We start from the raw sequence: 27,275 nt of genomic DNA, 5'->3' as shown, positions 1-27,275 counted from the left end.
AGATCCTCCATCTCCCTGCAGTTCTTCTTTATCCACAGGAGCAGGACATTCCTGGAGATAAAGGGAAACCTCAGAGTTAGAAAAGGCAGATGAGAACTGAGAAAAGTATTGATCAGCTTCTTTGCCTGAACTGAGTCATAAATCTGGCCATACTCAAGCACAAGTTGTTTGTGGCCACTGGACTGAAGCTGCTAAGGAGGAGCAGACTGGGGTCTAGAGGACCTCATTAAAAATATTCAGCAGACTGAGGCATCCTCTGAGTTGTGTTGAATGCCTACAGCATCAACTTCTCTGAGGACAGCAGAGTGGGCACGGATGGCCAAGACACAGATATCGGTGATGGACACATGGTCCCAGCGAAACACTGTCAAAGGAGAGCCAGAGGAGCCAGGAAAGCCATAAAAGCTAACCCTGCTGCTCGTGATTCCCTGATGGACAGGGAATTTCTGGGTTGGGTAGGGGCCTTTGGAGCTCCTTCGTGACACCAGGAGGCTGGGTTATTAATTCATGCTATCCTGCTGCCAGTGCTAAGACAGCACAGCTGTCACCATGTTGTCTGCTTTCTCGTATTGGTACCAAAAAGGAACAGCTTTGCTGTGCTCTGTGCAAGAACAGAACTGGGTGCAGACCCTGCCACTGCAAAACTTGCTCCTTCTAGCCACATCGTGCAAACGTTCCCTTATGCTAGGCTTCCTCTGCCCCGAAACATGGTGTGTTTTACCTCATTTCCAGCCTGGCAGTTTGCAAAGCAAATTTCAACTATCAGCTTCCTTCCTCCTCAGAGCCACAGAGGGCACAAGGTAACAACTTGCTCTGAGGAATTACTTGGCATTGCTTTGGGAAATCCAGCAAGTGGTACACCTGGATTTCCTGCCTTCTCTTCAGTAATAATTAGAAGCCCAGTTAATTTTGACTCTCCCTTGTTCTACTTGTCACAGAGGAAAATCCTGATTTTCCATTCTATGGAAATCAATGGTATCTATGCTAAGTAGTTACAAAACCTTACCGACTTGGCCTGGTGGGCTTTGACACTTCACTGGTCAAAGTCAGAAATACCTCCCTAGAGGACAGGACAATAGAGAAAGATGCTCAGCTTTGGAAAGGAAGAAGGAGCCAGGACAAAACCAGCAGAATGCCGCTGGCACAACCCAGCAGACGTGTGTAAACCAGCACAGCCCACTGCCTCGTGCACTGCTCTACCCGACTAGCAGCAACCAAGGACCTGACCCCACGGCTTGGCAGGCTTCTTCACAGCGTGGACTTCTGCTGCCCCTGCTGTGGGATGCACAGAGCTGTATTGCACACTCTGACACTGCTAAAGCCAGCCCTTACTCATCGCAGCCCCTGAAGTCCCCTCTACTTTGATTAGGGTCTGCAAAGAAAAACATGCAGGCTGCCAAAGCAGTCTCTGAACCAATTGATTCATTTGGAAGTGAATTTAGCTGTTCCAAAACATGGAGTTGTGGTGAACTGAGGAACCCTGGCAGGCTGTGAGGATGGAGATTGTTAATGGTGCTTTGGTTTGGGGCCGCCTCCCCTTTTAATGTGGGTTGCTTCATTTCTTTTGTTAAGGAGGTGGGTGACTTTGCCTCTGTATCACTGGTGAAAAATAATTAGAGGTTTGTCAAGCAGAAAATTCACAGGCAGTGAAGAACAGATAGCATCATGTCTAAGGATTATGTCATGGTTCCGTTGCAGAATTAAGTGATGTGCTGTCTGTCTGATCTTCATAGGGATCGGGCACGTGCAAAACGTTCTGTTTTGTTGTTTTTTCTGTCATTTTGAAATGTTCCATTTTGATTTGAAATGTATTCTGTTATCATTTATATGGAAATGGAAAATCACTTTAAAACAAGATTCATAACTTTGCTTTTTGTTTTGAAAAGGCTGGAATGAGGCATCCTGATAATATGGCATTCTCAGGGAGAGGAACAGAGAAGTTTGATATGGGACATGGCTCTTCTAAAACCAGTTCAGCCTCAGCAAAATGGCTTTTTCTACTGAAACTCTCCCAGCCTGCCTTCAGGGCTGACTGTGCTCCGGGGGCAGAGAGCTAGAGCATCCTGGCAGAATGAACCAGCACTGCAGTGTTTTGATTGCCTCCAGAGCCAGAGCAACAGAAACGTAGTTTTACGCCCTAGTCCCTTAAACAATTCTTCGTGAAGTTTTGACAGCATACATTTCCTGAAATATTGACGAAAGGAGAGCCATGGCCTCAGAAAACCTTGTAGTCAAAAAAGGAGGATGTAGTGTGCTTCTGAACGATAATTTCATAAAATACAGGACCCTGCTTATATATATTCCCTTCATGTGCCCAGTAAATTAACAGTATTGCCAAGTCTTTAAAATCAAATTGTCATTTACGCAATCCATGCTCAAACTATACAGATGTTTTCTCTGAGATAGCGTTGTCCTTACAGCCCTTTATCATAGGATCATAGAATCATAGAATATCCTGAGTTGGAAGGGACCCACAAGGATCATCGAATCCAACTCCTGGCTCCACACAGGACCATCCAAAAATCAGACCATATGTCTGAGAGCGTTGTCCAAACACTTGAACTCCAGCAGGCTCGATGCCATGACCACTGCCCTGGGGAGCCTGTCCCAATGCCCGACCACCTTCTGGGTGCAGAACCTTTCCCTAACACCCAGCCTGACCCTCCCCTGTTATGATATACTGTGAATAGAAAATAAAGTTTTTTATGTTTCTGCAAGACAAATGGACTCCCTGAATGCTATTATAGCCTTTGCATTAACCTTGCTCTGGAAATCGGAGTTAGTGGTGCCACCCTGACATGTTAAGCCAAAGGTAAAAAGGGTTTGTGGCAGACGTCCCCGTCAGGGGCTCCTCTCCATGCCTTCTCCTGGCCATGGCATGTCAGCTGTCTTTGGGCCAAGCCGCCATCACACCCGCAGGTTATATCAGCTCTGGGTCAATTTAATGCAGGCTAGAGACAGAGCCGGGTTGATAAACCTGCTTGTTGGTCTTCTGCTTCTCTTTTCATCCTTGTTTATATGCCACGCTTGGTTTTGTCACACTTATTGACGAGGCATTCAGTGAGACTGCAGGAAAGTAATCTGCGATCCTGCTGGGCTTTTCTGAGGCTTAAATGCACCGAGAAGAAAGCCGTCTGTGCCTGTTGTAGGAACACATTTGATCCAAACCCTTCAAAAAAAAGTATTTTCAACTTGTATCCCAACCTTTTTCCCCTAACCCCCCTCAGAGACTGCAGGTAGGATGCCACTGCCAAGGAGAAGGAACGGCTCTTTTTTGTCTTTTTTCGTACTTTAACGATGCATTAGTGCAATGACGATAATCTGTGGTGGCAGTTATGGTTGCAGGCTCACAACAGCTTTGGAAAGATGTCTCAGCAGCACAAATGAGGGCCCGTACGATTTTCCAAAGCTCAGATCTTTCAATTTTTAAGACTGCTTTCAAGGAGCAATTGGAAATATCCAGCCAAGAGCTGTCTTCCAGCTGGAAAGGGCAAAAATAATTATCAGCACTTCACTGCGAGCAGCACGCTGGGCTTAATTGGAAAGTGCCTGTCTGGTAATTTGCTCAGTAGGTGCAGCATGTGCATCGTGCCCTGTGAGCGCCACAGGACCACGCTCGTGCGTTCCCTAACCACGCTAATCCATGAAGGCAGCATGGTACGTTTCCACTGCTGCATCCTGACTTTAATCAAAACTGAAGGGAAGAAAATGTGCCAATTCTTGGGCGGAATCAGGAGAGAGAAAGGCCTCTTACAAACAGCTCCTCCTTGTTCTTCCCTCCAGACAGCCACCACAGGAACATCCAGGGTGATTTTCTTTAAGATGTCAGGGATTTCTCAACCCGAATTGCACCTCGGCTCTCATTTATCCCAACTTCTGCCCCAGGGGTTGCGCTGTGCCTTAGCAGGACACCTGAGCACATAGAAGAGCGGGGCCCGGGACTGATCCTGCTGCTGAGCCGCTTCCTGGGATCGCAGCTGCCACACCGTGGTGCAGATGGCAGCGCCATTTTCAGAGCTATAAACAGTATCATTGTCATAGCTCTTTGAATGGTACTGCCATATGTACTGGAAAACCAGCATTTATGCTTGTGAGGGCTTGGGGCCAGCTGGATTTTCTCCCCATTTGGATGAAGTCGGTTCCTGAAGTATGAATGAAAGCCGCGTGCTGCTTTAGAGTAATTCCCTCCTCAGCGCCTGTTTTTGAGTCTCCAAGGATCATCATGTTCCCACCTGGCTCCCAACCAGCAAAACCCAAGTGTCCTGCACATGGAGAGATCGTTGTTGCATCTAAACCTCCCTGCTCGGTTTGAGGAGCAGCAGAAAGTTCATGGAAATTTTGATAGCAAATCAGTCAGGCTTTGCGTGTTTTTCTTTAGGAAGTGTTGTGCTTTTCCCTTAAAACGTGTTTGCCTGTGTGTGTGGTATGTCTGTACGAGTGGAGAGAAAGCGCTCATCTTAATCAGCCATCAGGAGCCGTACGCCCGCCCTGGTGGCCAGTGCAGTTCCCACTGGGCTCTTTTCCATTTGTATGGCTGCAGCAATAACAGCCAGTGCAGCAAAGGGACAGAGGCACAACAATAAGGAGGCACAAACGAAAACCCCACAGTGCTCATTTTTTGCTGACTCGGCAAGGAAGAGGGAGAAGCAATCGGCTTTGGGCTTTGCTAAGAGAAGGCACCAGCACGGCCTTGCCAAGCAGGAGGTGGGAAGGAAATGTCCTGTTTGCAGTGAGCCCATCCCAAAGCCCGGGGTCTGGCACTGTGGAGGCTGTGTGCTCACACGAGGGCTCACTGTGTACCAGGTTTCCTGGCAGTCGGTCCGTGCTGGGAGGTGATTAGGACATAACCCCATGGGGACGGGGGTGCAGGTGGAAGCAGCTCGCAGGAAATGTTTATGGAACAAGAGCAAATCTGTAAACCCATCTGGGCGCTGGCCAAACCTTTTGGCTGATGAAAGCCAGATTATCTCTGTTTAATATTAACCTGAATTCTACTTCAGAAGAACCTACAGAGATCTTAGAGCCACAGAACCAGGCAGTGTGTTTCTGATTCTGTGTGTATACCAGCAATAGGTTATGATGAGATGACTGATGAGTCCAGGCATTTGTGATAAACACACAGTTTACTTGGCCACCCGTTTAGAGACATATTCTAAGACCTAATTAATTCTTTCAGTTGCTGGATTAAACTATTGTGCAAAACATCCCATCAAACAGAGAACATTATATGGTATGCTACTCTAATTAAATAAAGAGATTACTGTGCTTGAGAGATGCCCGCAACACTTAATGAGGATTAATTAAGCAACATGATTTACAGCTGGAGAAGATGAAACTGAGCAGTTCAAAACTGGCTAGGCAAAGCAGCTGTGACACGCTCAGGTCATGAAGGCACATACCGGGAACACGCTGTTCAGTAGCACTGCTACAGCAGCCTCACCAACCAAGTTTGTTTAATGAGGAGCTTATGTTTAGCCCCAGAACACACCCATTTTTTGGCCAAACACATACATACCTATAAACCAGCTAGAAGTTAAGACTTTGGCAGCTGGAGACTTGAAGCGCAGATAAAGTGCTGCCAAAACACATACAAAATTTCCTTTACAAGCCCTCCCTGAGACAGCAGCTAGATTAGCCTGTTCTTAATTTCTCTGATCTTTTCCTCTGATAGCAGCACAGTTTATCCATGTGACAGAATTATTACACCCCAGGCATGCCAGCTGTATGAAAGGGCTGGAAGAAATTAATGTTTCTTGGCCTATTCAGAATGAAGAGAGTTCAAGTGATTGGTGTCATCAGTTCTCACTTCAGGAGAGAAATCCCATGGAATCACTCCCATAAAAAGAAAGCAAGATGCTTAGCTGTTCTCAGCCAAACTAAATAAATCAAAAGGAAGCTTGAGATTTTTTTATTTTTATTTTTTCCCAGGAGCTGGGGAATCCCTATCCAGAAATCCCCATTTGATCTGTGGCACACCTTTTGCAGCACCTTTAGCAGCACATGTGCTCAGGGCATGCCCATGTCCCAGGCAGAAATCTGCAGCTATTTCTTGGGTGTCCCCATATTTTTTTTTTTCTCAGCTTGTAGTATTGCAATCCTAATGCCTATATAATACATTATCTGACTAGATAGTCTCTGTAAATATTTTATTTCTCAGCCCTGACAGTCTCATTTTTTAAGAACAGCTTTTTCCCTAAGCCATGCGTCCTCCTGAATCATCTGGCTGCTGTCTCCGTATCAGTATTCTGGTTTTGTGTCTCCATGGCTTGTTCGCAGCCACACAGTCTGAAATTCCCACAGGAGTTAAGCAGCAATATATTACCAAGTGTCGTAGCTTTCAGACTGTTGTTAGTCACTGTGAGATCTCGCTTAGTGGTTTTCAATCACTCCCAAGTTGGAAAGCTCAGTGAGAAAAACACTTTGCTACAACACAGGCAGCTGGAATTGCTTCAGTGCTGGTAACTGAATTGCTCTCTGGGTGTACATGAGGCGACTGGAGGCCATTTGGAGCCACCAGAAATTCCGAGTTTCCCTGATGTGATTGGTATGATTGTGCACAAAGCTGGGAGCTTTGTGATGATCCAGCTGCTTCGAACGCCTGCCCCGACAAGGCGGGTAGCTCCCGGCTGTTCCGAGGGGAAGTCGCGCCTGGCTGCTTTGGAGAGGTGCTGAGGGAGCTGGGGAAAGCGGACAGATGAGGGACGGAAGCGGGTTCAAGAAGAGAAGTATGAAAATGTCAGCTGTGGGGCTGTTTCTGAGCTACTGACAAGGACAAATCCAGACACTGTTACTTTTTGAGAATGGACAAGGAGCCAGGTTATAGGTAATGTCCTTCAGCAGAAAATACGGAAGAAAATGTTGTTGAGCATATATCTGACTGTTACTTGGGTGAGAAGGTCACATTACTGCCCCTCTCTTGAGTCAGTGTCTTCCGCATCCCAAATTCTTCACATTATTGTGTCTTTACACATCGATAACTTCTAAGGGAGAGGCAGCAATAAGCTCCCGAGGCCCTTTTAGTCGTTTCAACCTTACTTTGCTGCCGTTTGCTCGGTGCAGTTTTAAAGTCATCTTACCTCCCCGTGAGCTTAAGAGTCAACGGGACTCTTGGGAAGAGGCTCACAGGCCTCTGTGCTGAGTGTGCCCTGCTCTCACCGTGCTGGCTGTCAGCACCTCCAAGGGCCCAGGGTCCTCCCCTCACACCAGTTTAATTGGGTTAATTGGGTGCATTTGCTCTCGCTTGGAGAACACTCAGACATAGAGAAGGGCAGGTTTCCAGGTCAACATTAGCACGCATGACTCTCTGCTCTCTGTTTTGTTTGTGCCTCCAAAACAATGCATGTTCCTTTATCTTCTTGCTCCATGGAGTAATAGTTTTTATTTTCTCTTGTGTTAATCTTGTTTTCGTGTCTAACCTAAGCCTTCCCTTCCGCTCACACTCCAGTCCTTTGTAGCCTCGTGTCTCCCTGTCACCTCGCAGTGGGAGCTGTGGGAGCACAACCCCAGCGCTCTCCAGGTCGAGTCCATCTTCAAAACAGGAACATTTAAGCAAGAGCTCAGTGCTGATCATCTCGATATCACAGGGATGTTTGGGAACTTTTAATTTTGTTGCTATCTGTGGTTGAAATCACACTTCTCAAACGTGCTCGTTAGCCAAGGATGTGGCAATGTCCTCCCCAGCTAATACTAGGTTCAGCTATTAGCTTTAAGATAGCTCAGTTTTGGATAGGAAACAGTACCACAATTCAGAGATCCAAAAGTAAATATTTGGGTTTGTTCATTTATATACAACAAGAGATTACAAGCACAAGCAAAGGTCTTAGAGGCGCAACGTGAGAAAGCCACATGCTCTGGCAAAATCAGAGGCCTTTGCTCTAGAATAAATCATTTCACTTTAAAAATAATTAGTACTGTCAGACCACTCTAAAAAGCAACAGAAGTGCAACCTAACAATTTAAGGTGAGCATTGATAAAATAATAAAGTACAAATGTCTGCAAAGTAGGGCACATCTCTTATTATTTCTATTATAAGGGCTACTACACTTTCACATTTTTATAGAAACAGAGATGAGTTTACGTAAAAAGGGGGCAAAACCTTGTATTTTATACATGTGTAGATCTAGCTAATAATGCAGGTATGTGATCCTTTAATAAGTTATTAGGCAAAGTATACCTTAAATTAGCCTCAATGTAATGCAAAGAACTGTAGGTACAAAATCAGGTTTACTTCTTAAGAGGATGGACAGGAGACTGCTGCAGTTGAACCAAAACTTAAGTCAGTTGCATTTGAAGCCTGCTGGCTAAAATGCAATTTTCTGTTCCATTTGATACATGTATCATTGCTTCGCTTTTCCTCAAGAATGGGAACAAACATAAATCTGAGCAACATTTATTTACTAAGGCAGAGGCTAAGGCAGGGATTTATAGAATATGTCACCTCCTCTGAAGCAGAAAATACAGAGGCCCAGAAGCAGCCAAGGAAGGGACTATCACAATCTTCAGAAGTCTGAACTTATTAGTTTGCTTTTGCACTTTAAATTTGAAGGCAGTATATAAAGCGATGTATGGGAAGGGAGTGCTGGCTTTCTGAGCCATGGAGAAATACATCTGTAGAAGGACTAAAAGACATCACAAAGTAGCCCAGTGTTAACAGCAGGTATATGCGGAATAAGCACACAGGAGCACAAAATGCAGAGACACACACTGAGTGCTACTCCACCTGCTTGCTCCAGGGCTCAGAAAAGCTGCGGCACATGGGGTCAGGGATGTGCCTGAATTATGGCCCAGCATGTGATCGTGGTCCTCTGGACATCAGGACTGGGGAATGGGGGCCTCCACCAAGAGGCTCATTATGGGAGGGGGAAAGAAAGCATTTTGGTTAGCCCCATTCAGGAAAAACAGTTCTGCCTGAAGGCACCAACCTCCAAGGCAGCACATTCAGGTACTTTCACCATGATGGCCAACAGCACAAGAAGGCACAATCTGAGCTCACAAAAAAAGGTATTGTCAGTCCTTATCTGAACTCATAGCTGTGTTTGACTGCTGGAGCAGCATTTTCTGTTTAAGCACCCTCCTTCAGTTGGGGAAGGCCCCAGGCAGCAGCAGCCTCGGGAGCCCCTTTAGTTAGGCAGAGGGGCAGAGCACAGCCGACATGAGCGGATGTCTTCAGAGAAAAAATCTTCAAGGACATGGTCAAGAAACTGCCCAGTAAAGCAAGCCTGACCAACACAATCTCCCTGGCTCAGGCTAAAGGACTTAAAAGTGCATAAACTGAGGAAAAGCGCACATCGGGTTTTGCTCACATAACGTCTGTTTTTGGTTTTACGTTTTAAACATTCTTTGTTTAAATAAGAAACTGTATTTCTTCTGCTGTGTAGACTATAAAGAAATTTCTTAAGAACGCTGTTAGCAATTCTCGTGTAGATAGACATGCCATTTGTAGACCAAAAGGAGATTTTGCATCTGAGGCTTGGTGGGATGTCCTCTCTTCTTTCCTGGCAGCTGTACTTGCATATCTGTGACTGGGTTTTTGTGTGTTTTTTGATAAACCACTTCTGCTGCAGAGAATGTTTGTACCTGTGCTGAGAAGTGATGAGGCTTTGAAAAAGCTGGTCTTGCAGAGTAGAGTTTGCCAGATACAAGATTTGGTGACTTTTGGCTTATCTGTGCTATCTGAAGTAAATCGGTCTCTTTACTCTAAATCTGTATGATATTTAAAGCATGCAATGTATATTTCCACAACACAAATGGCGAATATATTTATTATCTGTCTTGAGAGTTAACATTCAGCTTTAGGTACCACATACTGTTGTAATTGCAATTACAGCTATGTGACCAGCATGCCAATGAAAACATATATGCCACGGACCGATTCCAGCAAACTCCAGAACTTCACATACACTTAAAGGACTTGGCTGAGTCAATTCAAAGGCTCAATATTCATAAAATATTTCTGGATTATTTTCTGCCAGCATTTCACTTTATGTCAAACAGAATAAATGACTAGTTTCACCTGAAGATTAATTTCTCCATCTTGTATTTCTGTAATAAAACTGAAAACTTAATCATGACAGGAGGGGAAGGAATATAACTTTACCAATAATTATTGTATGCGTTTCTCCCAGCTGGTCACCAGGTATTTTGATTGCACTCGTTACCTCCTCCTATGACCAAAATCAATACACAGATCAATACAGCTCTTAATTGTCATGCTCCTATCTACAAGGAATTTGTGTTCCCCTCAGAAGGGTTTGCCTGGAGTTTTTTATGAAACCCACAAGAGAAAAAACCTCTCTCTGAGCATGCTCCCCAGTTTCTTGGATTCCCCCCACACTCCCCAAAGCATTAGAAATTATTTGCAGCTATGCTCTTTCCTCCTTAGACTTTAACCTCTCCTGACACTTGGAGAAGAGTTCTCGAACATGATGTATTCAAATGTTCATACTGAGCTTGACATCTTTCCTTTAGGACATCTTCAGGAAAGATGATTTCTGCTTGCTGTGATGCTCAGATTAAATTTTTTCCTTAGGTCCTTCTTGCATACAGAAGTTCAGAGAGCCCCTGAGCTTGGAGGAGAGCAGTGGCTGGCATCGCTGGTATGACATCCTCACTAGCAGATGTCCAGGAACAGTCCTGTTGAGATTGGAAAGGCTGAAGCCAGATAACAGACTATCATCACAGGATGGTTGGGGATATAGCTAACAGAAAATGGGGACTTAGTAACCTCTGAATCATACTGAAACGAAGCAGCCATCAAAGGTACCTCCTGTCCTCCTCAGCACACTCCTGAAGACAATCTAACCTAACTGTGAAATAGCTCTTGGCAGGGAAAGAGGATGAGCAAACGAAGCATCATATTGCTGAAGAACAACAGGGGAACAAAAACACAGCCACCAAGCAACATGTACTTATTGGCTTGTTGAGGGATCAGTTTTAATCAAGCTAAAAATGAGGAGCACCTTTCTGTGAAAGCAATGCAGCGAATTAATGCTAGGGAGTAGGGCGTGTATAGGAGGGAGGGTAGGGATGGGCAGCACAGGTCTCTGCTGCCCTTACTGCACTGAGGAAAAACGGTGTTCATTTATCAAACCAAGACTGCGTGGAGGAGAATATGGAGATTTTACTCAAATTAAGCACCCACTTCAAATGTCACCATCTGTGGTATGACATTTAATCCTAATAACATACTTACAAAATAAACTAGTTATGAGCACAGCTTAAAATTTTGCCATGTTAATGTTTGTTGTTTTTTTTTGTGATATGACGTGTGAAATATTACGAATTCATGTCCAGAAGGCTATGAAAGAGAAGCAGCCTAAAGACAGGAATGTGCTAGTTAATGCATATCATAGAAATAATAACCAAAAAAGTGGCAACTTCCCATTCAACAACAACAGCAACAAAATCTTAAGGAGGAAGAAGAAGAATGGCAATTTCCCATTCAACACAATATGGTAAAAAATGTTCATGGTAAAAAATGGCAGGCCACAGGGAAGGACACGACTCTTAGACTGAAGTGACCAAGGAGGACAATGAGAGCTCTTGCTATCTGACCTGTCATTCGCCAGCAGTAGGATAGGTGGCAGAGAAAAGGCAGGAGCTACTTTGGCCAAAGAAACTTGACTTTAAGCTAGTGAGACTTGCTACTACTTAACATAAAATAATGTAAATAACAGTTGAGATGTTAAGGACACCAGTAAGGATCTTTATCATTAATTATTATCTTAATACTGTGTTTTGTTATTTAATTTTTGTGTTATTTTTCCATCGCCAGAAAATATGAATTTCAGATCTTACCATCAGGTGCCTTAAGATATGGTCAGCTCCCTAACACGTTTTTCAGGATACCCAGAGATTACCAGGACACACAACCCAGACGTTGCACAGGCACATGTATGAAGCAGCTCTGCAGAACACAGACAAGGATGCTATGTCCCCTGGTGACCAGAAAGCTTACTGGCAGGCAGTGGAGTAGGAGGGAACATGCGTGAGCCCCAGATGCTGTGAGGGAGTTTGTGACAGTTTGCTGTTCAGAAAGGAACTTACGCTACTAACATTAACTAGGTGCATATGCTAGACTTTTGTTATAAAACATGCAATTCTTTCTAAAATCTCTTGTTTTGACACAAAAAAGTTTTGATACTAAAAAGTGTGCTTTTGCACACAGAAAACAGACACGTGAAATGATTAAGAATTTTTTGTCAGAAGATTTCAGCAAACTGCTATTGTCACTTGTCACTGGATACTTTCACTGTGGAAAAACCACCCGTTTCCCAGATAGCTGCAATTCTAACACTGTGGCACATGTTAGAGCCTGACGAACAACTGACTCTTTTGCCCAAAAAGTGGTTGTCTCTCTCCATCAGCCATAAAAAAGGCCTCAGGTGCTTAAAGACGGGGAACAAATCCAGCCCTAAGTTAGTGCTGGGGCTCATGACTACTGGTCTGTGGTACACTTGAAAATTGCGAAGTTCCCCATTGCACAAGGAAATAACTGCAACTGCTTTTGCCGCTCACTCATTCCACATCTTGGACAAATGGCTTGTGTTTTTCTCCAGCTGATGAAAAATCTAATTATGCTAGTTGTGAGAACGCCATTTATATAAAAAATAAACCAAATTCATTATCATCCATTTGAATTTTCTTAACTGATCCTGCTTGTACTTGAGTAATTGAAACACCTTACTTAAAAAGCAGAAGCCTACCATGAGGTATCCCATCTTCAGGCAGTTGTAAATCACTCCTAATATGATGCTGTATATTTCTGACATAAGTGAGCACTTCCAAGTACTCTCCTATTTATCAGATTTAGGCGTCTTATGAATGTCGTATTAATTATGGTGCAAAAATGAACTGTAGGCCAAAATCTGCAGATAATTAGAACATGTAATGCAGTGCCAAAGTTAACATTAATGAGAGAGAAACGGTAATACAGACTTAATGTGAGAAAAGGGGGAAAGTGCCCACCTTCTGCAGCTTGGCATTGAATGGTCTCTCTCATCTTACTTTTTTCCCCTGGTGTTTATAAGTAGAAAATGGGCTTAGATGACTGAACAGGAAAGCTCCTTTGTTGATTTGTAAGTTAGCTTAGTTTCTGTCTTTCAGTGCCCAATCTTCTGTTTCTCTTGTGGATATATCAACTATGATAACATAAAGGAGTTACAGATCTGTGATGAAAGAAGTCAAAATCTCTGGACTGACTTGGTGTTCTTGGTTGCTGTGTGGATCCCATGCTTTTGATCACCAGCTGTTGACACACTTCTGTCCGTGATGTCCAAAGTCCAAGGCCCTTTGTTAAGGTTGAGCCGAATGTCCTGCAGTGGAAAATAGGGAAACAGATAAATATCATTCAGGTCAAGTGTCTGAAGGACAGAAACATAAGGAGGCTGAGAAAAGGGAAAGCTCTAAGCTGGCGGAGAGGACAAACAATTAAAGTGACTATCAGCAAAGCCAATGATGAGGTCTATTGGCACATGGAGTAGTCTTTGCAGAGAACCACTGCAGAAACACCCTTTGGATGGACAAAGTTAGTCTGGATAAACTAATGACTGGTGGTACAGTCCTGTATCAGCAGAGGGGTGGTCTGAGGTGGCCAATAATCTCTGTCCTGTCACTAATGTCTCATTTGGACCTGTTAGGGTGAGGTAGAGGCCCCTTCCAGCCCAGGTGCCTGGGGGTTCTTCCTGGCGATGCCTCCGTCATCCTGTGGCTCACTCTAACGTGAGATCCAAAGCTGCTTCTCCAGAGTTTGTCCCAGCAGCTCTAAACAAAAAGGAAAACAGCTTTATTTTTAAACTATTGCACCATAAGCTGACGTTTTGCCATCGTCAGTCTCAGCCACCAAGGTGAGAGGGGCAAGGAAGGGCCTCACGTCGTCTCCCTGTTTCAGCACTGCAGTGATGCTTAGCACCTGAATCTGTGTGGGGAGAGCTGGGGGGACCCTGGCAGCTCTCCAGGTCTGGGCAGAGGGGAGCAGTGAGGCTCAGCTGCCCCACACTTCCCCCCCCCCATGTAGTTTTCCATGTGGGGGGCTTGCAGTTCTCACCCTCCCACCCGGGAGGAGGTGGGATAGGAACTGCTCGTCCTTCCAGCGAGGGGAGTGTGAGATGCATTCAGGATGTGCCGGAGAAACACGGCAGCTATTGTTCTAACGGGATCAAAACTGCTAATGGTATAATGAGGCAGATTATTTTTAAAGTGAGCTTTGTGGTTTGAAAGCTGCCACATTTGACAGCTCGGGAAGGCACAGGCACCTGCTGATGCATGAAAGGGAAAATGCAATGAGGCCACAGGAGCACAGGGGTAACAGCAACAAGTTTATCATCTCCCTGGGAAACAGAAACTTCGTTCTCAGCTTCTAAGTTCTTTTTTTCTTGGTTTCACTGTTTCTTGGGTAAGATTGACAGCAGAGAACAACTTTGACAGCAGTGACAGTATGGTTTCGTTATGTGGTTATTTGATTTATTGAAGGTCTAGATGAGCCCTGTTGGCTCATGTCCAAAAGGCAACCAAGCCATCAGCAGGTGCTCAAGGAGGAGATCTGGTGATCCTCTCCCAAAGCGTTAACTTCCTCCATGTGACCCTGTTTTCTGGCAAATGATTTAACCCAGTCAGCTGCTTGCTCTGCTAAAGGTTTGGTTGCATAAGACAAGCGCTAGGAAATGCACAGACCAACTGATGTACCTCCGCACAGACACAGTCACTCAAGGGATCGCATCCTGCATTTCTCTCTTCATTAGGTTTAACATAGTCATTGTTTGCTCTTCATACTTGAAAAGTTATTAAAACTCAGGTATATCTTAGCAACATCCACGTTACGATCAATAACTGGTCAACAGTGACAAACATCAGATGAACGCTCAGAGCAATCTCCACCGAAGGCAATGGAGAATAAACCTGTTCGGTGGTGGTCAGGGCCAGCACATGCTGCCAGGCCAGCCTCGACAGCTCCCCTTGTCTGAAACCACGTCTCATAAAACTGGGACGAGGAGGCCATCAGTGGTGAGCACTGCTTCAGGGCCAGCAGAAGACAGGACAGCTGCTGGTGGTGGCTCCGCGCACAGGCGGGGCTGCAGCGCGGCCGTCACCAAAAGAAAGAGGCTGTTGCTAAAAGGCACAGAGGAAAGGTGGAATCTAATTACTGCAGTGAGAAACTGGAGGTGCCAAGCCAAACTCAGTCATTGTTTCGTTTCTGCTTCGCTAGCCTGAGAACATCATTACGGTCAGTGAGACAGAGGCAGGATATTCCAAGACTCCGAGGGTGTGAAGGATTTAGTGGAGGAAAGAAGTTCTCCAGTAAATAAAACACCTTTCCTACAGCTGTAGGTTGTTCTGGTCTGGAAAGCGTTTCTGACACTTTTAAATTGAAACAAACTCTTTTTGTGTAAGAGATTAATCGTGGCTGCTGTAGCACCACAGCCCTGAACCGAGCTATAATTTAGTTGCACCAGACACTACTTGTATCTGAAATGACACAAAGTTTGTTCCAAAGAGGCAAAAATCTAAAGACAAAGCATACAAAGGAAGTATTATTGCCTCTATTTCACCCACAGTAGAACAAGGCCCAGAGAAATTGCACGGTTTGCCCACAAACAGGAATTGTTGGAAAGCCACCTCTGCAGCCTGGAGCTGTCCTGAGACCCCGGCAATCTTCTGTAAGCAAGCTCTTAAAATAGATCACTGATGAACTTAGCAGATCTTTCTTGTTATTAGCATGTGCTTAGTATTGGTCTGTTTGCTTAGCATTAAAATACCTGTAGTCATCTTCCTGATTTTAACTTTTGATGTCTATCAAGAATATAAGTATTATCCAAAGGGGTTATTATTCTGTACAAAAATGAGATTTTATGACATCATGGAAAAGGTTGCAACTGGTAGCCAGAGATAACGACATATAAAAACATGTTCCTTCAGCCCTGTTTTTTTATTGAATTTGACTTCTTTGCTTCTTCAGCTTCTTTGCTGACCTGTGTGAAATGCCTTGGCTGACTCAGGCCAGGCTCCTAATTAGTTATCTTCCTTAATCAATCTTTATCCAATATATTTCCTGTGCCAAGTGAAGGGTTGTGTTTAGCAAGCTACCAGAGAGACCAAAATGATTTTCCTCCATTCATGGAAAAAGTCTTCTGAGCAAAAGAGCAGTGTGCTGGGATTAGCTGTCGAAGCTAAAGTAGCTTAAATGGGTTCCTATAATTTTTCATAGACCATATTCATTAATAGAGCCAGGCAGTAAAAGGAATAAAAAAGGAAGATGTAATGAACAGTTGCTGTTCCAGGGAAACAAACTGATTGGGTCAAATTCAGTGAATGTTTTCAGCCGGAGATAAAGAAAAGGAAACAAGATCCTGAAGTGTTTTGACATTTTATTTCAAAATCACATTTCAATTTACTATTTGCCTACAATTTCAAAAGAAGTTAAACATCCTCCCTTAAAAAAAAAAAAAAAAAAGAAAAAAAAAAGATATGCTTCTATTGTAAACACAAAAGTAAATGAACTGGAGGATATTTCATTCTAGTTTTGCCAGAAAATAGTTTGAAGCATTTGTATTGTACGTCAAACCAGAGCAGCAGTGCCTGTGTGTCCGTAGGGTCACAGGGCATAATATGCATTATTTGCACACCTCCACTTCTGGAGATAAGGACACCCCAGTGCAGCTCCAGCAACTTGCCCAGAGCTATCTGGGAATGCCCTGACCCATGTTGGATGGAGGTGCTCTGGCAACACACCCTCGGACTGCAGGTCCTGAGAGCAAGTGGGAGCCAGGGCTGCTCCTTAAAAATAAGAGAACAGGCAGCTTCAGCTAAGGAAAACTTCCGTAAAGAATGATGGAACAAAGGAAAAAGAAAGGTGAGAAACGAACATATTGGTCGATGCTTTCTTTGTTTTTCGTGACTTGTCAGATGCAAAGAAAGTCTTTTTTATTTTTTATTTTTTTTCCAGGGGTATGTTTCTCTCATTTAAAGGCTTTGCTTACTTGGAGAACTGACTGCTAATTTTAAATCTGAGGAGGCATGCAGAAGTCTTACAAAATGTACTAGAGGCTGGATTATGTGGGCTGGAGACAGCTGTTTTTAAAACCTCTAACAAATTTAGGAGAGAATGATGAGTGCTTAATTCCAGCTCACGAGGTCTAAACAGCATTATTTGATTTAATGATAATTAAGATATTCAGTATAACTGCTCAAGAGTGGAAAAAAATAAACACATGTCAAGAGATAGAGACAAATTTGTATTTATGTTTGCCTACCAAGGGCTTTAAAATCAACATTGCTGTCAGAGCTATCTAAATAATTTAGCAATCCAAATGTTTTCCTGAGGTTGGATTTTCACCATTCAGCTGCACTCAGAAAATCAAACTTTTGGTGATATCTGCCTGGATTTTACCTGTGTTTTGCCACGGGATTGCATCACCTGTGAAGAACAATGGTCCCCTGGCAGCTGCCCCTCTTCATTAAAAAAAAAAAAAATTAAATAGGAAGACTAGGACAGATCAACTATGCTTTCGAATTTGGGTAGGATGTTTTAAGAATTTAGGGATATGTTCTCTTTGGGGATAGACTGAGGTTGCTTGAGAGAAATCCCCCGAATGGGTGGGCTTTACACCCTGACAAAGGAGGTCCCTCCCAGCATCTGAGCAGAAGACACTGGAGGCACAGGAGGGTCCCTGCTGTAAGGCTAGTTGCAGAGTATGGATTTCATTTTCCTTACCACATTACTGTGCTTTCCTGGTCGTGGCCATCAAAGGACAGACAGATGGCAACTGTGCGTGGTCATCTCTTTCTCTGCCAGAGCTGCACTAGGTGATTCAGCACCATCTAGCCAGCCCCTTTGCTCAGACAATCACACCAAACCCTTACGGGCTCTGCAGGCTGCCAGCTGGCAATAACGAGAAATAGCCGAGGAGGAGGAGATGGAGATGCTCGTCTGCCGTGAAGACCAACTCAGCTCCCAAACAGAGCACAAAGCCAGCTGTAAGGACAGCTTCAGCCTCCCCTGATATCCTCCAGTCTGAAATCCTGCCTCCTGCAGCAGCCCAGGTGGGAGCCCAGAAGGTCGCCACGTGCAGCTCTGCAGCGATAAAGGACCTGTCTGAGAGTTGAGGCAGTTCCCCTGGAGCAGCTCCCGTTCTGTTTTCCCCATTTGTGCTTTCTGTATTTCTCTCTGACTCATCCCTGGGGGGACAGACAGACATCAGGATGTCCCAGGCAGGCGCGGGGCACGACCCACCTTCAGCAAGCTCACCTTCACTAACGGGTTGCAGGTCATCACCTCAGGGAGGATACACAACCAGCTTAAAGCTTGTTAGGAAAACTGTTAGGAAATCTCACAAGTACCTTGCTTGTCTTAGAAACAGGAAGAAACGAAAAGCTCACAGAGAAACAATGGAGCTATTCACCCTGGAAGCGTTAGCAGTATTGCTAGTTTTACAGCACTGAATATGAAATCAATTTAAGTTGTTCAGCAATATTGATACATGTCAACAAAAAGACAGGATGAGTTTGTCATTTTTTGCTCCCGTTCACTGCAGGAAATGTGGTGAGTGGGTGTGGGGGAGTTGCTCTTATCCTGCTGTGATGGTTTTCTGCTAATGGCTGAATGTGGAAGTCCAATTTGGTGGCTGGAACTGTGATTCACTCAGCCCCGAGATTACAGAGTACTGGCAAGCTTTTCATTTCATGGCCTCTACGAAGCCGGTAATTGTGAGACAGGGACAATTCTCCACTGACCTTTTAATAATTAAATATGCAGCTGTACTAAAATCAAATGTTTCACGAAAATGCATTTTATTTGGATCACATGGATTTTTTTTTTCAACAGAAAATGGAAATGAAACAATATGTTTTGTTCACATTTCATTTTGACATATTTTGTGTATTAGGGGTTTAAAAATATATACTTTTGCCTCTTTTAAAATGAAAATCTTCACAGTTTAAAATAGCAAATTCCAGAGATTCCTGGATTTTACGTTCATTTTTCTCAACTTTCTGAATGTTTCTCAAGATTGCCTAGTTTTCCAGAATGTCAAAAGCATCTTCTCAGGGAGCAAATACCACTATCATCAGTACACTCAGCTCCCATATCTCTGGAGGGCACTCCAGTGCCACAGGCATATTCAGTGCTGCTGTACTAAAACACACGCTCTGTGTTTGTTCCTCACCCACTGAGATCCAGGATGGTCCACACCACGTTTCCTGTGTCCTTCTGTCAGAGACAAAGAGAAACTGCACCGCCCTTACCCACATTTCTGTTCTCTACAGGCAATCATTTACTTTGGTTGGTGACTGCCATAAAATACAGAATTAAAAGACTGTTTTCTACCTGTGAAATGTGAATAAAGTAGGCAGATGCATCACTGTCTGGAAAAACTAGCAGTCATCTTAAGCTGTTCTCTCTTTCCCTTTCTTTTATAGAGCATTTATGAATTATGTTGTTTGCATTTATAATTATGGGGCCGAACAGATGGTGGAAGGCTTATTTCAGAATGATGTGTTCATTAGAATAACCTGCTCTGGTCTGCTAAGTGATGGTTAACTGTAATCCCCATTTGATATTGAAGAGAGTTATTTATTCATTCTCTGTAAGTCCATCTGAAAGAAACGGAGCTTTGAGATATGGGCACTATATTGAGCGTGAAGCTACAACAATGGTGCTGCGGATATTCCAGATGGGGAAGCATTGAAGAGTTTTGCAGCTGTGACAGAAAGAAAAGGGGAGGGAAAGAGAAACTGTAGACCAAGATGGATTTTGTATCTAAGAAAAGTTTCAATTCTTTATTCAGTTTGGAAGCTCAATTCCACTAAAATTTGGCTACAGGCAACTGCCACCTGTGCCCAGACACTGGTCCTAGGTGAATGTTAAGTCCCATGAATGTAAGGTTCAATGATGGCAGCTTTCATTATTAAAAATGGAAATATCTGCTCAGGCAAGATAGTCTTCACAGTTTATCACAGAGCAGAACCAAAGTTGGGAGGAATGGGAAAGCAGTGGGAAAGTTGTTTGTGTTCACTGAGAGTTAACATGAAATAGTGTTTTCTGGCTTGTTCAGTAAACATCTTTTCATGGGAGCTGTCTGGGAAGGCGTTAGAGAAGCAGCTCCTCTTCTGAGATGCCACCTGGTGGGAATCAACATCTTGGGCTGCTCATCAGGAGTGGTGGGCACCCAGGGCTGTGCGAGAGCAAAGGACCTGGCGCAGCCATGGTGCCTCCTGTGCACAGCACCACTCTCATAGCCTTTGCCCTGGGGCCCCTGCAACCAAATCCTGTTACCAAAAAGTTTCCTGGAGTCCTCAGGGAGTTTCCAGTTGTAAATGCAGGGGAAAAAATATTTCAAAGTGTTTTATTTGGAGTGTTGGCAATCAACAACTTACAAAAGGAAAAAATGAAAGATAGATACAGGCAGATAGGTGCTCCCTCACACTGAATTGCCAGGAATACAGTAGTTAAATCAGTCATGCTGGTAAAAGGCAGAGAAAGGCCTTGGATATGATATGGAGTCTGCTCTTTCTTTTTTTTTTTTCTTCTTTTTTTCCCCTCACCTTACGAGAAGTTGTAGACTTAATCCAGATCAGAAACAGGGAAAGTATTTGAAGCTGTGAAAACTTTTGGAGAATGGGAAAAGATGCTGCAGATACAGTGCTCATCAGTTCTTGGTACAGTTCATGCCTAAACGTCCCCATACTTCATGGCCATTGTGTCCCCATCTGAGTCCTGAGCTATCCCGGCAGTGCCGACACCAGTTTAGGAGTACAACCCATCTGCCTGCTTCTGTTGCCCTCCCTGTGTCCCCTCTGCCTGGTGAGGACATGTTCTTCATCCTGCAGAGCAAATGGCACGGGAAGCAGGCAGTCACCAGCTTCCAGAACCCGCTGCCACCCCTGGTCCTGCTGCAAAACCTCACACGAGTCCCCAGTAAACATCAGGACAACAGCAACCACCTTCTGCCAGCTCAAAAGTGGAAGCAATTAATCATGTAAAGAGATGTACTGGGAAAGGACTTCTATGCAGAGAGCAGAGACAGCTGTGCACCTACTGCAGGTTTGTGAGGCCATTAATCTGCCTCCAGCCCAACTGAGAGCTTTGCCATGCTTGGACAGTTGTGGGCATTTATTTTTGTCGATTTTTTTTTCTCCGTTGTTATTATGGCTCACTAGGTAAAATGATTTCTCCTGGCCAAGGTTGAAGGGACAGAGGCAAAAAGCTAAGCCCAGTATTTGTTCACAGGCTTCGGAAAGTGCGGGAGATGCTGCCACACAAGTCCTTTAGCCCATCGATGAGACAGCTCCAACTAGGAAGGGCTGCCTTTGCTCCCTTGTTATCAGTTTATTTGTTATTAACGAGCAGCATCTACTGATGTGCTCTAGCCCTCGCAGTTCTGGTACCTGTCCAGGCCCCATGCCCTTTGCAGCACCCGGCAGGCCGCAGGCACAGGGAGCCCAAGAAAGGATGGAGCTGGGTGCTCGGAACAAGGACGATGGTGAAATGCAGGGATCAGGCACAGCTCACAAAGAGATGCCCGGGGGCTCAAAGGGCTGCAGAACTGCACGTGGGCTGCCCAGGCACTTCTGCTGGCACAGAGGAGCCATGGGCATGTGTAACCTGTGTAGGCAGCTTCACACCAACGCTGCAAGCATGAAGGGTAGGTAGGAGGCATTCCTGGCAGAGAGCGGATGCCTTCCCATTCCTGGCCGTTCCCCACTGTCCAAAGAACCCCAGGCACCGACCCCAGGCAGAATGAGGCTGTGCGCTCTGAGAGCGGGATGGCACACACAGCTCGGGGTGCTGCTTCCCCCCCTCCTGGCTCATCCTGCACCCAAGGGCACAGGTGCAACTTCTGGCCTGAGGCAGGAGCCCTACTCCACACTGCATTGCCTCTGAGACAGGCGTGATGCCAGGCGGCAGAGCAGGACTCGGTGGAGGTGGCGACTCTTGCATTACAGCTGGGAAAGCCAAAACCCAGCATTTGTTTGGCTTTGCTTCCTTAATGAATGGTACAAGTTGGTGCAGGGGACAGACCTTCAGGCAACACAAGTGGGAAGGTTACAAAGCACCACTGCATCCCGTTGGTGTTTTCTCCCCAGCTTTTACTGGGTTCCCAGAATAACACTAGGGCTTCTTGTTCTGGTCACGGGCCTACAGAAAGTAAAACCTCATGGCTCCCCTCTGCTATGCTGCGAGCTAGTCCAACCAGTTAGCTAAAGAGCCCACTGGACTGTCAAAAACAGCAGGAGATGCAAATGCAATTCTCTCCAAATTGGTCATCATCACAATTAAAGTACCATTTGGTAAGTGTGTGACTAGCCTGCAGCAGGGCCCCTTTACGGGCTGTAACGCCTTTTCATTCTTGGGCTCCACTGCTGGGTGGTGTTTAGGGTCTGAGTGGAGCTGCAGGTGACAGCGATGACATTGCGCCTCACCCCAGGGGAGGCAGGTGCAGAGGGCGTAGGCAGTGTGGGATGCTGCTTGTACCTGAGCCTGGAAGCTGAACACGCCAGCGTGTACACGTCCTGTGAAGGAACTCATTATAGGCAGGAGGCTGAGCAACTAATTTACTGCAGATAATTTATTTAATGCATTTAAACATTTTAATTTTTTTTCTCCTGCTCGCAGATTATAGCTTCCTCAGATGTATTCCTTGCTCTTACTCAAACCTAGTCGACAAATTTCTCTTGAAACATTCGGCCCACGCGTGCAGGGGCTGAGTGTTGTTATCTGCTTGTGGCCAGTGAGATAAATCCTGTGGTGCAAGGCTCTCAGCTGGGCGAGAGCTGAGGCACACACTGGGTGCTTGTGTAGGTCAGGCACAAGTGAGTTTCAGCTGCCGCTGTTCTTTCTCTTCAAAACTTGCTTTTCATTAATATTGATGCCTGAAAAATTGATTGTTTTCAGAGTGGATTAATTAAGACACGGTGATGTGAAAAAAAGCAGGGCTGCTCTAAACCTGTCCTGGATCTGACACTAAACCCGTGCCATGAGGCGGGTTGCTTTAACCTTTTAGATGAAGGGAGAAATTACCATATGTGCAAACAAACCTGGTCATATACAAACCCACCAGTAGAGGATTCCTTTTACAGTTTCCTGGAGATGTTGGTAAGATTTTGGTAGGGAATCGTGCCAGTATCAGAGCAAGGCTATCACAGCTGCAGTGTAGCTTTCGCACCCTGCGTACAAATGCTCTTTCCTCCTCTCCCACCCATCCTCTTTCCCCACAGGGTAAACAGCTGGAGGTGTTGATCTAACTGCAGAGGCTTCAGGCAAACTGTGCCACGAGAGACCCTGGAACACCCTAATGACTTCTCTTTAGCTTAATGCGTCTTTGTAACAAACAGCACCGCCTGCTAAATTGCTGACCTTGCACACCTGTTTTCTGACTCCTGCAGAAGAAGAAGAAAGGTTTGGCTCTTTGGATATCCTGTATGAAGTCAGCTTTCAGTGCCTGTCTGTCGTGCTTCTGAGCAAGCCGTGAGTTGCTCCGAAACATGTCTGCCCTGTTCACAGAGCGAGGGGTCTCCTGGCTCTCATCCTCTGTGTCACCACCGCTTGCAGCAGGGATTTTGCCAGCCTCAAGGTCTGGTGGCCCTGCCTTGCCCAGTGTGCCACGTCTGACTTGGTAGATGGAACAAAATCCTGTTAAGACTTGTATGCTTCATGGTCGGAGTGTCTGTTCAGTGTTAGATGCAAAATGTCTTTTCCTGTTTCTTACATTGAGTCTGTACCTTGTTGGGAGAACCAGCACATTTTTGGAAAGCTTTAGGATCATTATTTAAAGTGATGAAGTACTATAGGAAGATGTTTCAATGGATATATCTGCATATACAGTGACCTGTATTAAGTCAACCAAACCTGACAGTGTTGAAAACATAAGAGGGCAAATTCCCTTGGGAATATTCACCAGGACAAATTTAGAGAGGCAGTGGATTTTATATCCTGACTTTCATTTTGAGTCCATGGCTGTCTACTGAAATGAGCAGATACATCACTTGTAGGATATCCAGACCATTTACTTCAGGCATCTCAGCAGCATTTTAAGCACCTTACTTTAGGAGCCTAACTCCCAAGTATACTCAATAGAGATGCATGCAGTTTAGTAATGTCAAGTAAATTGATATCATAGTATTGATTTTTGAATATGTATACAATGAGGAGTGCTTGACCTTTTTTTTTCTTAGTTCTTTGGTCTAGTTTCTTCCCATTACCAGCTACACCTTAGAGACATGAAAACCAAGAGGTTCTTGACTGAATCATGAAGATTTTTTTTCCTGTCATGGAGCAAAGTAGGACTTCACATTTGCTTAATGTGGTATCTGGATATTTGGAAGATGTTGTAAGACATGATTCTGGGTTTTCAAGAACTCATTTTACATAAGCCTGTCCTTCTAACTAGCACTGAGAAATCTTTATGTTTTCCATTCCCAGGTACACTGTTTTACATAATGGACATCATCAGGAGCAGGAGAAGCTTCCCATCCACAATGACCCAGAATCCCAAGAGTCCTGTTTCTAGTCACAAACCTAGAAGAGGAATGGCCCAGCTGGAGGAACAGATTCCTTTTAGGGTACCCAAAGGATTCCCAGACAGCAGGACTTTATGAAACCCTATTCATCTGCATTGTCACCGTGCCTCCTGCACTGCCTTTGTACGAATGCCCAGCCACAAACGTGTAGATCCCTGAGGACAAGAGAAGGCACCTGAGCAGAAGGGATCTCTGCATCCACAAGGCTGATGGGACTACGTGATTGTGGCAGGGCCTTACTCCAGGTGGGAGCACATTTCTGTCAGCGTGAAGAAACACCACCGATACCAACCACCCAGTACAGGGACTCCTGGTACTCCTTTCCAGCTGCAGTCTCTATGAGCCACCTCTCTGTCCTGCAACAGCAAGATCTGAAAGAGCTCTGGCCTGAAGCCCCAACGTTATGTGAGACAACGCTTGCTTTATCTGCCTGCCTGCGACCAGATGCTGTCTGGATAGAAAACAGCGCTGCATTTTCTTCACCCAAACAGGAGGAAGTATTTGCCGTTCGATTATCGTTACTGGTAAAAGGTCAGCGGGAGCTGCTGATTCACCCTGCCCTGCAGAGCTTTCTTTGTAAATGCTTTTACTGTGTTTCCTGGTCAAGTTCCCTGGTGGGAGATTCACAGAGTGTACATAGCGCCTGACAAGCTGCAGTGGGACCTGCAGAGACATTTCACAACTAACAGCAGGCCCCATTTGCTGGAAGGCAGAGGCCACCCTCTGCTATTCAGAGGCCCACGGTTTGGATGTGACCCCCCAACCCCAGCAAGCTGCCAGCGCTGCCCTCGCCTGAGCAAACTTCGGGCATTCTTACCAAGAAGAAAGGTTGGTCAAGAGACAGAGTCAGTCTGTGATAGATCACTAAGTGCCATCCTGAAAAATACACCATCCAAGAAACTTTTCTAGTTACGTTAGGAAGACAGACCCCTACTCATGTTTTCCATCTTCATTTTTCTGTTTGTTTCTGTTCTCTTCCAGCTGAGACAAGTTTCAAAACTTTAAAATATCACCATATGCACATCTGTTTGCAAAAAAATCTCAGTCCCAAAGCTGCTTACTGCATGAAGATGTTGCTATGTTCCTTGTGAGCTGCTTCCACTTTTGCATATAAATAGTAGGCAAGGCTGTAGACTTCACAACTTTGGAAAAATGAATTTTATGTAGTGGGAAATACACAGGATCAAGACTACATGCCTCTATCTTATTTAGTTGAAGATCTAACCCAGAGATGCCACCCTGAGCCTAGAAGATAATATTGTACTTTGTTATATTGTGCAGTCATGTACAGACATTTTTAATGTAAAAAGAAAAGGTGACATTATTTATTATTATTTTTTATCAGGAATGTGTGTGTGGGTTTTGTTCATTAAAAGCTTCTAGACCTGGGAGCTTAACATTATATATATTATTTAGTAATGTTTCTGTTGCTATGTGACAGATATTTACTGTAAACAAACAAACAAATCCTGCCTTGAACATAAATGTTGCTCAGTAGGAAAAAAATTGTGCATGATGAGAACAACTGGCTGCTCTGCCATGGTGTCAGACTTCTTCGAAATACTTCTTCCACACTAAACCATCGCCAATAGTTTCGCATCATTTTCCTTTGGGATTCAGAAGAACAGTGGGCAGAAAAGCCCTGGCTAGAAGAAGCCAGACACTTACTAGCGTAGAAAATCCCAGGCACTTAGAAAGAGACTATGGATGTTTGTGGCCGTGCTGATGGGGAGAGGAGAAGTTATTAGAAAAGAGATGGTGAGAGCCAGTAGGTGCCACTTCCAGGGTCATCGTTAGGAACAGTTCTGCAGCGACCCATTTTCACAGGGCTGTGTTTCCAAAAGAACTGTGTCAGTTCAACCCTATTGTTAACACCAAAACACCGGTGGGTGAATAAGTAGGGCATTGTTGAAAGTTTTGGAAAAAAATGTGTCCAAGGCAGCTTCAGCACTATGGTCTGCACCTTGGTAGAACTGCTCACACAAGCTCTGTCTGGATTTGGGTATGCAGCACTGCAGAACAGGTTGTCTTGGCTTCACGCCAAATGCCAAATTTCTTAAAGAAATCCTAGAGCAGCTTTTCTCTGTCCCCATTAAAAGGCATCAAATTATTGGTGGGAGGTTTCTCTGAGCTACATGGAATCAGCTGCATGGGGATGCAATAGCAACGGCGGTCTTTGTTTCTGTTGTTGTCCCTGAAGTGTTGTTCTCTCCTATATTTTAGTGTGTTTTAGTAATATATTCTCCTTAATTTAAAATTAACTTCTCAACACTAAGTTTTATTCATGGGCAATGTTTAGAAGGCTCTGTCAATGGGAGCAGTAGCTCACTAGCCAAAATGGTCAACAGCTCTAACTTAAAATAAATAAATAAAAAATCAATTCTTAACACCATATTTGAATAAAGTACCAAACACCACTGTCCATGTTCTGTCATACCTCTGGCTAATGGCTGGTTGGACTCAGTAAACCTTTCACGAGCCACACAGCAGCTCCTGCTTAATAAGTCAATGATCTCAGCAATGTTCCTGTGAGCCCAGAAATGACATTGTCCATCATCAATAACACCAGTATTTCTACAGAAAAGAGGCTGTCTCATGGAAAGAACCGGTACTTGATGTCCTTCCTCTGCTAGAGGTACCTGCTCCTGTAGCCTCCACGTTCATTTTCCCATTGGCCATTCTGGCTAGTGGTTTCAGAGCCTCTGCCTGTGCTGAATGATGTGTAATGCATTGGCTGGTTCTAAAAATAAAAATTCTTCTCTATA

At 44.6% G+C, this 27,275-nt stretch overlaps 1 protein-coding gene across 4 annotated transcripts in view; it reads left to right on the top strand.

Moving 5' to 3' along the window:
- The window catches only part of HTR4 (5-hydroxytryptamine receptor 4), a 166,512-nt gene extending 139,237 nt beyond the window's left edge, over nucleotides 1–27,275 (top strand). Inside the window, exons 7-8 of one of the 4 annotated variants that reach the window (XR_014572241.1) lie at nucleotides 23,209–23,389; nucleotides 24,413–27,275. Coding sequence is in view for 3 of the 4 variants with exons in the window: in XM_083798276.1 (XP_083654402.1) it covers nucleotides 24,413–24,500 (88 nt within the window). In the remaining variant the exon portion in view is untranslated. Of the gene's footprint in view, nucleotides 1–21; nucleotides 22,248–23,208; nucleotides 23,390–24,412 lie in introns of those variants that run through there. The other 3 variants (XM_083798276.1, XM_083798280.1, XM_083798277.1) reach the window with 3 other exon arrangements.

This window comes from Anser anser (assembly GCF_964211835.1).
Source record: "Anser anser genome assembly, chromosome: 14".
In the NCBI taxonomy this organism is placed as follows: Eukaryota; Metazoa; Chordata; class Aves; order Anseriformes; family Anatidae; genus Anser; species Anser anser.
This window is presented reverse-complemented; position numbering and strand designations above follow the sequence as displayed.